Source organism: Scomber japonicus, chromosome 19 (assembly GCF_027409825.1).
Source record: "Scomber japonicus isolate fScoJap1 chromosome 19, fScoJap1.pri, whole genome shotgun sequence".
Taxonomy (NCBI): Eukaryota; Metazoa; Chordata; class Actinopteri; order Scombriformes; family Scombridae; genus Scomber; species Scomber japonicus.
Genome location: NC_070596.1, coordinates 3496611 through 3512301, shown reverse-complemented (window position 1 = coordinate 3512301; position 15691 = coordinate 3496611). Strand labels below are relative to the sequence as shown.

At 37.4% G+C, this 15691-nt stretch overlaps 1 protein-coding gene across 1 annotated transcript; it reads right to left on the bottom strand.

Annotated features, from left to right (window-relative positions):
* Positions 1-11402: 11402 nt before the first annotated feature.
* Positions 11403-12982, bottom strand: purg (purine-rich element binding protein G). The gene has a single exon (XM_053340099.1). The coding sequence runs from the start codon at positions 12696-12698 to the stop codon at positions 11670-11672; it is 1029 nt and encodes a 342-aa protein (XP_053196074.1). The 5' UTR covers positions 12699-12982; the 3' UTR covers positions 11403-11669.
* Positions 12983-15691: the final 2709 nt, after the last annotated feature.

Here is a 15691-nt window from a genome sequence, read left to right as displayed (position 1 = left end):
AATCTTGTCAAACCAGATGCCTACATAAACATTCTACTCTTTCTACTTTTCTCCATGAAGTTTAAGGCTAATCTGAGCCTACATTTTTCTTTTTGTGAAAAAACTATCTTCGTCTTTGCCACTGAGAATCTAAACCCCCACTCCTTTGCCCATGTCTCCACTTTCCTTATTGGCTGTGTCTTAGCTGCATGTCATGGGCCTTCCAGCAGGATAATGACCCCAAACATACATCAAAAAGCACTCAAGAGTAGATGAGAGAAAAAGTTGGGCTACCATGAGTCCTGATCTGAATCTCATTGAATATCTGTGGAAAGAGCTGACACTTGAAGCTGGGACACAGCATGCATCAAACCTGGGATAACTGGAGCAGTTTGCTCAAGTAGAGTGGGCCAAGCTACAGTTGTAGAAATGTCAGAGTTACAGAAACTGTAACCATTTTCATTTGTTTTGATTGTATTAGATAATATGTTGTCATTGGAAAGCAAAGGCTCAGTTAAATTCAGTGTGAAATAAAGAATGACGGGTGTCATATACTTCTGTCAGTTTCAACTGACTTGATCAACTGTATTTCTCCACTTTGGTAAGTCTTTAACATTTTGTTTGTTTCGGTATGATACTTTAATCTTTTATTTGTCATTTTCATCACCTGAAACTAATAATAAGCTAACTGGTCCTTTATTATCTTCAGTGAAATGATATTGACTCCCCATTCCCTCCCAATCATCTCATAACAAATAGCCTTTAATGTTACTAGATTGTCTCTCTAAATAATACTTCTAAAAACTATTTACATTGTCTGGTTCCCTATCATTACTATTGAAACTAAATCAAACTCAATGTTTTAATGTTATTCTTTATCTTCTTCTATACTCCTTCTGAAAACTATTTCAATTTTCATTTTTTTCTAACACTCGTTCTCTCTTCCGTATAACTTGGTATCTGCAAGCAGCAACACATTGCTACAATAATAAGCATAATACTTTAACAGTGAAACAGCATATCACTGTTTAAACATGGTCAGGACAGATACAAAGTGGATCACTTTCAAATTCTGTGGAAGAATACTTCTGCAAGAGGCAGAAATATCACACTATAGAAATATTGCATGAGAATAGTATTAGGTCAGTGTGATGTTCCATTGTTTTTCATAATGTCAACAAAACCCATGAAAAGACCAAACCATCAATGTGTTAGTGTACTCTTACTTTTAAAAGCTAATTTCAGTAATCTCCTTAAGCAGTTGGCCACTGACTGTAATTTTAGACAGACACTACTCAAACAGGAGGGGATAGTGCATTTATTAGGGCTAATTTCAGTGGCTCAGAATCCACACTTGGTGCTGTTGTGAGTATTTTTGGCAGAACAAGGGTATTGGGGATTGAGTCCAAATAAATGTCAGTGGTTGTATTCATGGTGAAGGAACATTTGTGGCTCATTGACATGTTTTCAGTTATTGGTTGGTCTACATCCAAATAGATCGAGAGATTTATTAACAAGGGGGGAAAAGTACCACCAGACATATGCTTTGTGTCATAACCTGCTGATGTGTCCTTTCCAGGAGATTGCCTTGAATTTGTAATAGCATTAATACATTCTTGCAGAATATTAATATTCAACAACTCATCATTATTCTCTAGTACAAACATTTTGTTTCTGTCCCCCTCTGTCCTTCCTCACTCAATTCTAAATAATTTGACTGTTATGTAAAACAAACATGAATTAATCATTAATATGATCATCACACAATTTAAAAAGTCTAACTGATGATCATGTTATGATTTCTTGAAGCTTTCTTTCATATTCTGCATCATATTTTACACCTCAGCAGGTGCACACTGACTGAAGCCTTAAAATAGGAAACAAACAATTGCATTGATAATCCTGTAAAACATTTAATGAACAACAGAAAAAGAAAGATGATCAATACAACCAATAACATACATTTTCTTTTTCCAAATTCTTTTCCAGCAACAATCAGCACAACGTTTTCCAAACTCAAATAACTTTGATATTTCAAAGACTATATTGATGTTTGCTTTCCTATAATTCTGCTACATGAAACATTATTCAAACACATAAACATCTGAAGAATTAAGAGTATAAAATGATGTCATTAGATTGTCTTTAAATCTTATAGACCTTTATCACAAAGGCAGTGTAACTGTAAACAGACATGAAATTCCATATTGTTGGTTTACATTGTCTTTATTTTTAAGGACTATTTCTATATTTTATCATCATTGCTCAGGGCCACAAACAGGTTCAGCCCCTGGTTCTGGTTCTGGTTCTGGTTTGTCTGAGCACTGTGGAGGTTGTTATTGATGATTTTACAGTTACACTTCACTGTTTGTGATCAGGTAGGTTATCTGCCACCTACCCTGCATTCCATTTTCACGTCTTCAGTTGAAAATTCCCAGCTGACAGATTGTTATTACAACCCTCTATACTGAATGTTCCAGTGATATAGTTCAGAAAAACCAGGTAACATGGACAACATGGAAACTTTCTTTGATCACGTTAAAATGCTACTTCCCAACAAACTAATCATGTGTTAAGAAGGTAATCCACAGGTTAACAGAAACACAGTGTGCTCAGGTTTGCACTGAACTCTGACATGTTGTCAGATTCCTGTATCATTAGCCAGAGTTGAAATTCCAACTTGAAGGGCTGTTGCATTTTAACAAATAGAAAGTTGGAATTTCCAAATATCCGACATCTTTGGGAAGCAGCACTATTTGAGAACAGCAGTAGGACATCAAATTTCTCTTATTTTCCTACTTTTGATAGTTCCTTGGCATGCATTCAGCTGGGGTCCATAAAAGCACCTTTATATAATGTAACATAGCACCATTTTTTCATATATTTTCCTATTATACTTGGACCCAACCATTGACATGCATACACTCTAAAAACATTTTCTTGATTACCATGTCTAAATGTAGCATCATTTCAAACATTACAAGGCAGGTAATGAATAGTCATACAGTACTTTACATGTAGAAGATAAACTAATACAGTACACATTAAAGAAAGTGCTAGAGTACCAAACTTCCTTTTTTTAAAGTCTTACTCTACTGGACTATAGGACACACCAATGTATTACATTACGTTTACCTAAATATACACCTTTTCACATTTTCATTTTTCACTTCATTTCATTTTTCAAATGATTACCAAACATGTACATGTCTACATCTCCCACTCCAAAACTCTTATAGTGAACAGAAGGCAAAACAAAACAGCAAACCAGAACATCTTTTTCACTAAGCATACATTCACATCACTCTACCTGCACAACCACAAATATACACGTACACGTTGTAAGGTGAGTCCCACCTCTTTGTCTGTTGTAACATGATCATTTTCATGATGTGACTATACCATCCAAATTTGTGTTAGCTTCAACCAGTTGACTTTATCATTCCTTTCTGCTAAAACAAAGCACATGAATGAAAATAAGCAAAGAGACAGTCAAATTGTGAAGGTGCTTTAAGGCGTCAGGGTTGGAAACATTAGATGTTTGTTAGCAGTCCAGATCTCCTTTCATCAAGTAGTTCATCAAAGTCCATCCTGGAACTCTCTTGCTGTAGCTCTCTGCTGACTGTCCACTCTTGGTGAAAGTTTGACACCAAATATATAGTTACTCTTAAGACTTAAAGCACCATACCGGCAGTTTTTGTTTATTTTATTCAATGTAACAACTCAACCCAAGATCTGTCTTTTAAGTATCAAACACTCTGCTACTGTTTGTACTTTCTTCAGAGACTAAGAATAGCAGCTGTGGTCAGAATATGGTGAGGGTTGTGCTATTATTCTCCTGTGATGACTGTGATTATGACACATCATTTAGCCACGTGTCCTGGCAAAACTATGGCTGTTTAGAAACTACACATCTCACTCAGAAAAGTTGAGTGAGAGAGCACACATGATTGGCATGAGCACACTATCACTAACTAGCTTTTGCTACAGTTTTATATTGTATCTCATGGGATTGTTTTGACCATGACATGGCCATCTCCATTTTACATCAATGAAAGCTCCAGAAAAAATGTTTTTGTGTTTTCCACAGCAGAGAAGTTGAGTACTTGACATTGAAACTTTTGACAAAATGACATTTCATGTAAACTTAAAGTTTACATTAAATAAGTGATTTCTTGTCACCATTACTATCCAATGTAGCTGAAGTAGCTGACCAAAGCTGATATTCTGTCAGTGAACAATCTACAGCAACCTTTAAGTCTACACATGGTGAGGGTCTAAACATTCTTTACAATACTGTGAACATCAGCACATTTGGTTTCCACCAGTCATATGCCATGCAAATAAACAGAAATACTTTATTTTACACATCTGTCCTTTATAAATAATTACCTAAAAAGGTTCCTGAAAATAAATGTGTTACTAATTATTGGGAAAATAGAGAAAGTAATTGTCTGGATGATCTTAACCACTTAATTTGGGAAAGCAGCATAAGTGAGGCAAGAGTGGGCCCGTTACTAGGGACAGATGGATGATCCAGTTGTTCAAGCATCTTTTTGTAAAAATGACTTAGAAAAACCTGTTTGTTTAGTTGGTGTAACACAGCCTGCCCTAATGGTTATCTTCTCTTTAGTCTTCAGTAGTCTGTAAAATACAATTGTTTTCTGATTCAGTTCTGTGTACTTGATTGTAAAAAGCTTTGCTTCGTTTGTTAGTTCCCAAGTCTGTTTTCTATATGACTGCAGGCTGGAAGATAAAGATATTGACTATTGCCACTATGCTCACACACATGCTCAGACATCAGAGATTTACCAGTTGTCTCATTGACGTTGCTGAACACAATCTTTTGAAAGATTCTTAGTCACAATGTCTACTTTAGCATATTGTTAGTTATTATTTTCAATCTGATTGAGGTTGGGAGTTGAGTTATGATGTGAAAACAGCAGAGGTGGAAACCTGATGACATGGTTAAGAAACAGTTTAGCAGTAATATAAAGTATACATGGTTTGTTGGTAATGGGATAAATAAAGCAAAGCATCAGGTCTCAGATATATATATATTTATTTTTTTGGAGGAAGAAACATGAGGGCCCCTTTGTTTTTAGGAAAAGTGCTTATTTTAAATCAGGATCACTAATTTACTATTAACCCTCAGCTTTCTTTAGAATCTTTTTGGCTTTACAGTACAACATTTTTCCCAACAATGAAGAATCTTTTATATTTATATGAGATTCTGATTCTTCCAGGAGCATACTGGTTACATGTTAAAGAGCTGAGATCATTTTCATCTCATCCTTAAGTCATTCATCTTGGTCTCATGATGATGTGAAATGAGCACAAAGCCATGACATCCTTCCACACCACAGAGTACTTCTGTTTTATGGAAGCACAGTTCCTTCACCAAAGAAAAACTGGAAACAATTTATAATTATGATGCCAGTGTGTCCAAATATAACTTAAGAGTTCCATACATTTACAATTACAAAAGAAGCTATTTCAAAAATGATTACATCTGTAACTTGTAATTGCAAGGTATAGATCTCATAAGTATGCAATCATATCTTGTAATTAGATTATTCTTTTGAAATAATGAGGTAGGCTGAAGGCTCTCTTTCTCAAGTGCACTAAGCAGGATTAGCAAGAATATTTTACAATATGGGTGGGCGTGTTTTTAGGCTATCATAAACAGACACACAGTGACAGTTTAAACTGTGTGGAGAGTTTTCCTCAAAGGAAACGTATTGTTTGGGATGTAATAACTTTCTAATATACAGCAGCTCAGAGCAGTTGATAAACCTATGATTTTTCATGGGATTGTGTGAATTGTTTTCAATGTATCAGTATCCAACACTGATTTAAAGCACAGTACCAAGTCAGACATGTGAGAAATGTCCACTGAGCACTGCAGCAGCTCATAACTGCAGCACTGCTATCTAACGTAGTGAAGTAATATAATAACATATAGATGTAGCTGGATCCATCATAGCTCATCTTTACTGTTTAATGAGAAATGTAGAAATATGTCATATATTTTTAACACAGAAAGAACAAATCTCAAACTTAGTTTTGTTTATTCGTACTGTAGATAGTAGAATTTACAAAAATACTATTAAATTGAAATGCTACTGATCCCTATATTGTTTTCCTCCACTACATTTAGGTACCAGTAGGAACCAGTAAGTATTTTATTACTAGTCATACACCCAAATGACACTGTAAAGTTTGGGATTGTTGTATTTAACAATACACCAAAGCGTTTCTTTGAGTGATCATATGTTAATTTGCAAAACATGAATAAAGGGATTTGTGTCATTTCACAGAGGTTTCTATGGGTGTTCATTCACCAAATAGAGTCATACTTAGCAAAATACACAACACAAGTGCTCTGCACTTTTAACCTGCTCTGAGCAGGCAAGTAGCAGTCAGTATGAGATGCACTCATTTTTGGTACTAAGGCTGCTGAACACCACTGGATTGTCATCACCACTCTGTAGCCTAATTTACAAAAAACGGGGCAGGAGCAGACGGACTGTGCATTAAAAAAAAGAAAATCACGAAGTATGTTCTATTTTGTCAACTGCAAATTTTGAATTTGAACAGACTGACACAGTGAATAAGAAAATGAAGAAAATGACCACCATAGTTTTTCCAGTTCATCATGTTCACAGGATGAAACCTGCACTTCAGATTTTGTGCTCATTTCAAAACATTCTGTGAGACGTCACAGTACATCTGACAATGATTCATTAATACAACTTTTGCATTAATATACACAAGATGATGCCCAGACTGTCACCTCAATTAGAGGAAGTCAAGAACTGACAGACCATGATGGGAGTTGTGTTCAACTGCAGCTCATCAGATTCTAATAAGCAGGGATCTATGATTGTCACTTTAAACCAAAGGCATGAATTAGAAACGGTCCCTTTACGTCAACTGATTACAAAGCAGCAGAACTAAAGTGCAGCTTTTATTAAAGTGCTTTTTGGAGTGATATTTAGAATTCAAAAGACAGATAATAATTACATCTTTTAAAGAATTCACATTTAATTTCTAGGAGAACAAAATCATCTTTATATGTTGGCTGAGGAAAGATTTAATCTGAGAAAAGTTGCTTCTAGAGCAAAATTCACTGGCCATCGATGCTGAATCAAATCGATGTAGAGAATTGACTACAGTATACAGTATATATTCTAATTACACATTTTTTTAAATAAATTGTGCTTTCTACACTGCTTTATATACCTTTTAAACCATTTGTATCAAAATAAAAACTCACAACTCACATAATTCACTTCCTACACCAGACAATGCAACAAATGCACCAAACCCAACTAATCCTGTGCTTTTCATACACCTAAAGGCATCACAAGAACTGTCACCAGTAACAAATCTTTTAACACTTCATTTTCTTAACTGCATTTTTTTCTCCTCCACCAAGACTATCCGTTTAATTACATTTTAGCTTCACTAAACTGAGTTTATAGCAGACAGCTGAGAATGAGCACACAGCAGAGTTACACTAAAACACAGAGCCAGACTCAAACACATTTGAGTTGCTTCTGTTCAGACATGGAGCAGACATACAGTGCAGTACCAGTCAAAGGTTTGGACAAACCTATCCAACCCTTTGACTGGATTATTAGATTATGAGGTTATCTTCCTTTGCACACAGATTTTTTTCCCATCTTTATTATTTGAAAACTGGGTCATAACTTTTAAGCTTAGTTTATTCAGTTTTATATGGCCTTTAAACAATGTGTTGCTTTGATGTGAGTTTTGATTAAAACAAGTACAATAAGAATAATTGATACCTCAGTACTGCAGCTTACTATCTGTATAATGTCATCTAATACTGTAAGTACAAGGTGTCAAAATGTGCCCCCAAAAATGATATAACGATAAGAACAAAGCTGGATTTATCTTCTCAGTCAGACACCTCTGAGTGAATTATGGTGCAACCGCATGATAAAAGCTTATTTCAATCTTTTTATCACTTAAAGTTTATTTGTAATCAATCTAAGCCATGGTGGTGTTACTCTGACCATCCACACCTAATGTCATTTGATACATCAGTGTTTCTCACTATGGCAGTTTAATACACTTTTGACTGGAGGTGTGTTTAAATGATCTCAGTATAGACTTTTAATGGAAACCAGGCTATGAGCCTATAAGAAACTAATGTTCCTCAGGGCCACAAAATGTCTATAAGAAATGTCTTTACAGCTAGTGTCTGGCAAAAATATAGATTTTTTTTTGACTTTTAAAAAATGGATCAGACACCAGAACATTGTAGACTGTGATATTATCTCAGACGCCTCTCTACTTCAGTTTATCTGCAGATTGGCCACAGTTCACCTTACTGTCTCACAGGGGAACATCTGCTGGGCAATCTGACTTCCTACATGGCTGTTTAATAAAAACAGCACAACTCAGTCATCAGCTGCTCTCTCACTTAATGATTCTTTAGCAAATAACTGATTACAGCTCTGACATTTAATAATGATGAATGAGTTTAATAATGATGGACACTATAAATATCCACAGCTGCGCATAATGGTCGCAAATAATGACAGATGCTCTGGTATTGATGCAGTCTGTGAAAGTGCGATTTCCTTCCTGTTTGTTCTATTGATGGGTCTAAAGACAGTAAAGCATAATAACTGACTAAACACTGTTGTAGGACAATTAAGTCAAAGTTTGGATCAGGCCCTTTGTCATTAGTGATGACTCTTCTTTCATGCTGGTCAAATACATTAAACTGCCACCAAACTGCCATTTAAGCTCTAATGGAAAAGCAGTACTTCATGGATATTAAGGACCCACAGCCAAAAAGAACACACAAGCAAGACACACACTTTGAGACAACATCATCACATCCTTATCAGTAGGCAGTGTGGATAAGTCGAATACACGCTTCTGCAGAAACAAGCACATTGGTACAAAGAAGGTTTAAAGCCCTGTTTGAGCAGGATGCTGAGCCCTTTCTATATTACCACTCATTTATCCAGCCATCATACCAATGAGCACTGAGGTGTTCACTGACATCAACACAACAATTCCTGTTTCTGCCTTCACTTATCTGTTTGTGTCATACTGTAGATCTGAGCTACATGCTTACAGCAACTTCATATGACAAACAGATGACGTGTGACCACATTTCTATAGCACCATGTGTTCATTGTAAAAGCTATTCAAAATCAAATAAACAACATGTTTGGAGATACTGGTCTAACATATGACATGAGGTAATAACTCATATTGATTTTCTCATTTCAGACATGATCAGTTTGTAAAGGTCTGAGTTTAAAAGGGGTGTATCATTCTTAAGTTTCAAGTATCCACAATTTTTTTTAAAGGCATCAATATGTTCACCTTCTAAGTGCTTCTAAGTCTGTAAGCCCAGTTGTTGGCTTGATTTTAGTTTTGATTTACACATTACAACTATTTGGACAGAATTACGAAACAAAACAAAATAAATACAATGGAATAAAATCATTTGGTGATGTTTAATGATTCTAATCATTTGCCTTCCTATATCAGTTTCTCTCCTGGGGGGTTAGAACCCTTAAGGGGTCACATGATAAATCATAAGATGATTAACATGATAGGGAAGCAAAGAAAATATAGTTCTGTAACAAATTTTATTTTAGATTTGGCCCTAATTTGAGCTTTTTACTGAAAATAAATCAGAGAATGAATGAATTCCTCTTTGGCAAACTGGTCACACCTCATATATAGGTTCAACCTGTGATGGGGGGGGGGGGGGGGGGGGTGACACCGTCGTCACAAGCGAAATGTTTTGATACCGTAGGTCTCTTACATAGTTGTGTGATTTTTTTCCCCCTAACTGTCAAAGAATTGGGAGCAAATGGAAATATAATGGTGTGTTTCTCCAAATTTCAGTTTAGGTCTGCTCCTGGTTTAACACCTTGTCTATGATGGAAGTATTTCAGCTCCATGTTTCAACTGTCTGTCTGGAATTCATCTGCAAAAAACTCACACTTCCATTTTTAACAGTCTACCTGTCTTTACTGCTATAAGTGACCCAGAGCATCTTTTTACGCTTTGGGTCTATTTTCTCTCATGATAGTGTATAGCACTGTGAGCACTGCAGTGCAGGCACTGAGGGAGGACTGAGGATGCTGTTGCATGGCCAGTGTAGATCATCTCCTCTGTGCTCAGCAGAACTTAGCAAATAAAGCATTTTAAATCTGAGCTGGTAGGCTATGTCATATAGTATAAACAATGTCCACAAATAATGTGATCTATGAATGTCTTTTCAGACTGCAGTCAGTGTCTGTTTCCTCTTTAAATGGGTATTTGGATGGGGAGAATACATCTTCTAGACCTGTTCTATGTGAAAAGTGCCTTGAGATAACTTCTGTTGTGATTTGGGGCTATAAAAAATAAAACTGAATTTAACTGAATTGTATCTTCTCAATTATTTATTCATATGGTGATCTTTTTTCAAGTGGGAAATACCACAATGCAATTCTTTTTTAACTGTGTGCTTGAGGCTTCAAGGTACACTCTTGCCCATAAAGTTGGAATAAAATATGTTTTACTTCTTCTCATGAAATGAGACGATGTGATGTATTCTTGACAGATAAAGTGTATATATTTCTCATAATTGTATTGATCGATCTCATTGCACCTGGTCAAAGGTGATTACTGATGAATATAAATAGAACATAAAAAATGTGTCTGAAAACAAATTTATTCCAACTTTATGGGCAGCAGTGTAGGTAACGAATCCAATCTCAGTACTTAAGTGTGACTGAGCTCAATGAAATGTGAAATGCTAGTGTTGGATAGAATGATAACGGTGATGAATTGCACTAGCTAGTGAATCTTCTGAATCATTTTGTCTTATTTGCAAACTTTGCAAACGTTGCTAACTGATGTAAGTTTGTTTGCTTTCACACTGACAATGGCACTATGGCAGAACAACACAGCCAGTGTGTGTTGTACTTAAGGTAAATTCTTATTTGGGACCGAATGGCCACCGGGGGCCCCACCAAACAAGCAAATTCCATTTTATTTTTTTATTTCAAACTTTAAAAATAAATGTACTAATTAAAATCATATATAATTCTGTCTGTGCAATTTCTTAATTTCCACTTTTAATGAAAACTATACTACGCATATTACAGTCAATCCATCTAATATATTTCTAATATATAATTTATTTAACTATGATTTGACAGTTTTTCTGCACCATTGTGCACTGTAAAACTGTTAACCAATATGCATTGTGGGAAAGCATTAAAGTGGCTTACACCACATTCATAAAATCACGTTTCTATGTCACTTACAAATTTACAGTGCAGCTTAAATTTAAATGGGGAGGGGTGAGGGGGATTTTAAAATTCTGCTCAGGACCCCACATAGGCCTGGCAAACTGGCTAAAGGGCATTACATTGCATTGAGAAATGAAATGTTTGGAAAGTGACTGGATGTAGGCATTAGGCTATGAATGAATGACTTCTTGGCAGGTTACATTTTTGTTTACCAGCCCTTGGTAGATGAGCCAAAAAGTGAACGAGGGACACTGCATCTAGTGTAGTATTGTAGGGATACGTACAGTACATCATGTATTTTGGGCTTACTGTCGGCTCTGGATATTTTCTTCACTAACAGAATCCCTAGAATACATGCAAAAGCACCTACACAGCCTACTGATCAGATCAGTCCTCCTGCTCCTCGCTGTCCTGTCGCGCGTCTGTCCTCTTCTCTTTGTGACAGGAGAAAATCCGCCGCATCTCTTCTTCATATCTGATGAAATTCTCACCAAATCTAGCCCAGGCTTTTAAGGGAACTGTAATGGTATTTCTGTACGGCTGTCGCACTTCACTAATCTTTAAAAATACACCATACCGGTTAGAACCGACGTCAAAGTAAAACCTCTTGTTGTCCACCCGAAAGGACGCAGCCTCTGGAAGCTCGGGGTTGTCGTCGTGGTTTCTGGATGCAGCTCGGCCGCGGTCATCGCTGTCTTCGTCGCCGTAATCTTCAATCAGCTGTGACAACGCGTCTCTGAATTCAATGAGCCCCTGAGCAGGCAGCACGATGGTCTGCTCGATGCCCTGCCCGTAGTAGCCCATCGTGCCGTGTCCTTTGCTGACAGTCTGTCGTATGCGCAGGAACCTACCTCTCTGGTTCTCCTTCAGGTCCAGAAAGTACTTTCTGTTATCTCTCTCGATGAATTCGCTCTTAAGAACGCGGTGTGCATGGTCGTCGGACAGCGCAGAGCCGGTGGGAGACAGCACCGTGTGGTGCTCTTGAGCTCTCCTGCGGAAATCGTGCGCGCGGCCCTGACCATTGTTGCTGTGCTCCTCCAGCTGCGGAGGCGCGAGGCTTCCCCGCAGCCCGATCCGGGCGTAATAATCTATGAAGTCTCCCAGGCAGTAGCGTAGAGCGGGAGCCATCGACATGGACAGCGTCAGTTTGCTCTTCCTGATGTTATCATGACGGCCTCTTCCAATCCACACCTCGGCTATTTTGAGGAAGCGTCCACGTACACTCTGCTTCACATCCAGATAGAAACGTTTCTTCTGGATGTCGACGCGTTTGGAGGCTAACTCCTGGATGTCATTGCCAAGCTGCTGTGATCCGGTCTGGACAAACTGCTGAGGAAATGTGGGTCTCGATAAAGAATCTGATGCAATCTTACCCTTGCCTCTTTCCATCCCTCTGCAACATCCATCAGCCATCATGATTTATATTCCACCACTTGCCAGCACAGGACAAAGCGATTTCCCCATCCCAGTGGGCGATTAGTAGACGAATTAAGCAAGCTTATACAACTGGCTGGAGCTTGAAACAAGTTAGCGAAATGCCTCGAATGACCTGAAAATGGCAGCTAGTTTGGAGTCATCAGCTGATCGAGTTTTTGAGTCCCAAATAAAGGTCAGGCTCGACTATTTAGCCATTTCTACTGCAAACTTCCATGCCATTTCCATCACCTATTTGCCTTACAGCTACCCTTTTTTCACCGAGGGAGCCAGTGAAGCAGCCAACCTGAAATGGGAGGAGGCGTCCAATACTACATGAACCCGATGAACCCCCCCACCCCCCTCCTCGCACCACCATCACCACCACCCGTCCTGAGAATACCTCAGTTTAAAGAGACACGATTTACTGTAGAGGCTGGATCTCTCCTCTCACACCGGATCCTCTCTATTCAGCTACAGCGAGCACATCTGCACCTATTATAAACGACACATATTAGAAGGAAATAATGCCCCCAAAGATCAAAACATAGGCTATACAATCATTCAGTTTCTAAATTATTTCCTTTCTAGAAAAGCTAAATAATTTAGGAATGATTCAGGTATATATGGTCAAAAACGTATGAATAAAGATGATTCAGGTATATATGGTCAAAAACGTATGAATAAAGCAATAAGTCAGAATGGAGATATTGTTTCATTATAATAAATGGACTGTAGCCTACAATATAATAGCCTAATGATGACAGAGGGTTGCAGTCACAGACAAGTTTTTTCGTCTTCTGTTAATGAGGTGAATTTTCATCATTTGATTGTGACCCTACTGTCATCATTAGTTAACATATTAATTAGTCTATTTTAACATATTATCACTCTAATTAATGTCTAGGTTTATTTTACAATCCAATTTTAAAGGACCAGACTGTAATGCTCGTGCAGCCATGAAGACTCATAGCAATGTAATTACTGTCCTGTAGAGAGGCCTTGTGTCAAAGTTTACATTGACCTTATTTGTGTGTAGGTGGACAACAGAGGCCAAGAGTTCATTTTTGCACCAGGATGTCTATCTGGCTATGATCAGTGGAAAAACATATCATGGAAATGTAACAGACACCAAGGGGTTAAAGTGAGTTGTTGGTCAGTCAACATTAATTTCAATTCAGTTCAATTCAATTCAGTTTGATTTATATATACAATTTAGCAGCAGAAAACGTAAAACAGCTGATAACGGAATAATGGCCGATAATGTAATCTTTATGCCTGTTTTTAATGTTATAATAATAATGTTATTACGTTATCAGTTGTTATCATGTTACATTATTGGCTGCTTCACACCAAATTATAATAAAAGTAATCTCAAGACACTTTTCATATAGAGTAGGTCTAGACCGTCTCTTTAATTTAAAGAGACCCAACATTCCCACATGAGCAAGCACTTAACGACAGCAGGAAGGAAAAACTCCCCTTTAAGTAGAACCAGGCTCTAAGTGGGAGGCAATGGGTTGAGAGAGAAAGAGGGAAGGAGAGAGAGATAGAGAAGAGAGGACAGAGAGGTACAGTACCAACAACAAAGGTAGTAATAGGAATATGACTAATGATCAGAGGTGGCAAAAGTACTCACATTCTGTACTTGAGTAGAAGTACAGATACTTGTGTAGAAAAGGACTTTGGTAAAAGTAGAAATACTGATTCAACTCCTTTTCTCAAGTAAAAGTAAGAATGTACAGGCTGCGAAAGTTCAAAAGTAAACAGTATAAATTAATTTTTACCATCAATAATACACAATATCTCTTTTGATCACTTGACAAAACATAAAAAGTTCTCAGTACACAAAATTGGATAGTTTTCCTCTTTTGTTAGCAACCTGCACAGTGGGCTTCTTTGGCTGAGGCCCCCCAGATCCTAGGATCGCCACTGCTGCGTTACTGTTTTAACACAGACTGCTGTTATTAACCTCTGTAAACTTCTCTTATTCCATACTGTCTACACACATTGTCACACTTTGATTCTATGAGCTTTCAATGTGTCAGCCGCCCAAGGTGACATCTTACCAGGGAGTCACGGAGCACTGTACACACCAAGAGAAAAATATAAAAAAGGTTTTCTATTGCTTATTTGCACATCATGTCTTCATAGAGGTTGAAAGTAACACGCCTGTTTTGACAATGTAAGAAGTAGAAAAGTCCAGATATTTGTGTTCAAATGTAGGGAGTAAAAGTAAAAAGTAATCAGAAAAATAAATACTAAAGTAAAGTACAGATACCCGGAAAATCTACGCAAGTACAGTAACAAAGTACAAATACTTTGATACTTCCCACCTCTGCTAATGATGATACACAGCAGCATTCATGTGTGTCAGTCAGCACAGGGGACCTGGACGTCCATGGCCAAAGGCTTCTGCAGCAATCTGTGAGACAAGAGAGCACAAAAGCTGCGAGGAGGTTAAGTTAGTATCATGCATTAATGGTACATGAATGTGAACAAATAGAAAATGAGTAGTAAGTAACTCTTCCGGCCCCATTTCAGCCTTCAGGCCTTCTTCAAGATCACCAATAACGGTAGAACATAGTAGGATTGATTGACTGGGTGATTAAGTTAAACCACTGGTTAGCTGGCCCACTGTTGGACAAGTGTACTTAGCTGCAGTCTACACAATGGGTGTGGGCAAGTCAAATATTTAATCCTACCCACCGTAATTTGATTGGTTTGATTGTTGAATTTGGGCAAATGTCTGAAAGGGTTCATTGGAAAGTATGAGTACCAATCATCTCTTCAGTCTCATTTGCTGCTGATTGTCCTCACTGTGCTCAGCTGAAAAGTAAATATTAGAGTGCGTATTTATGCAGTTGAGTAAATTATAATCCATGAGTGTAGTTACGTCATATAGTTGTTTGAAATTAGATCCACATAACCAAGGCTATGTAAGGCCATGTGTGAATAAGATTATGTATGTAAATTATCATTGTTAATGTTGTTAC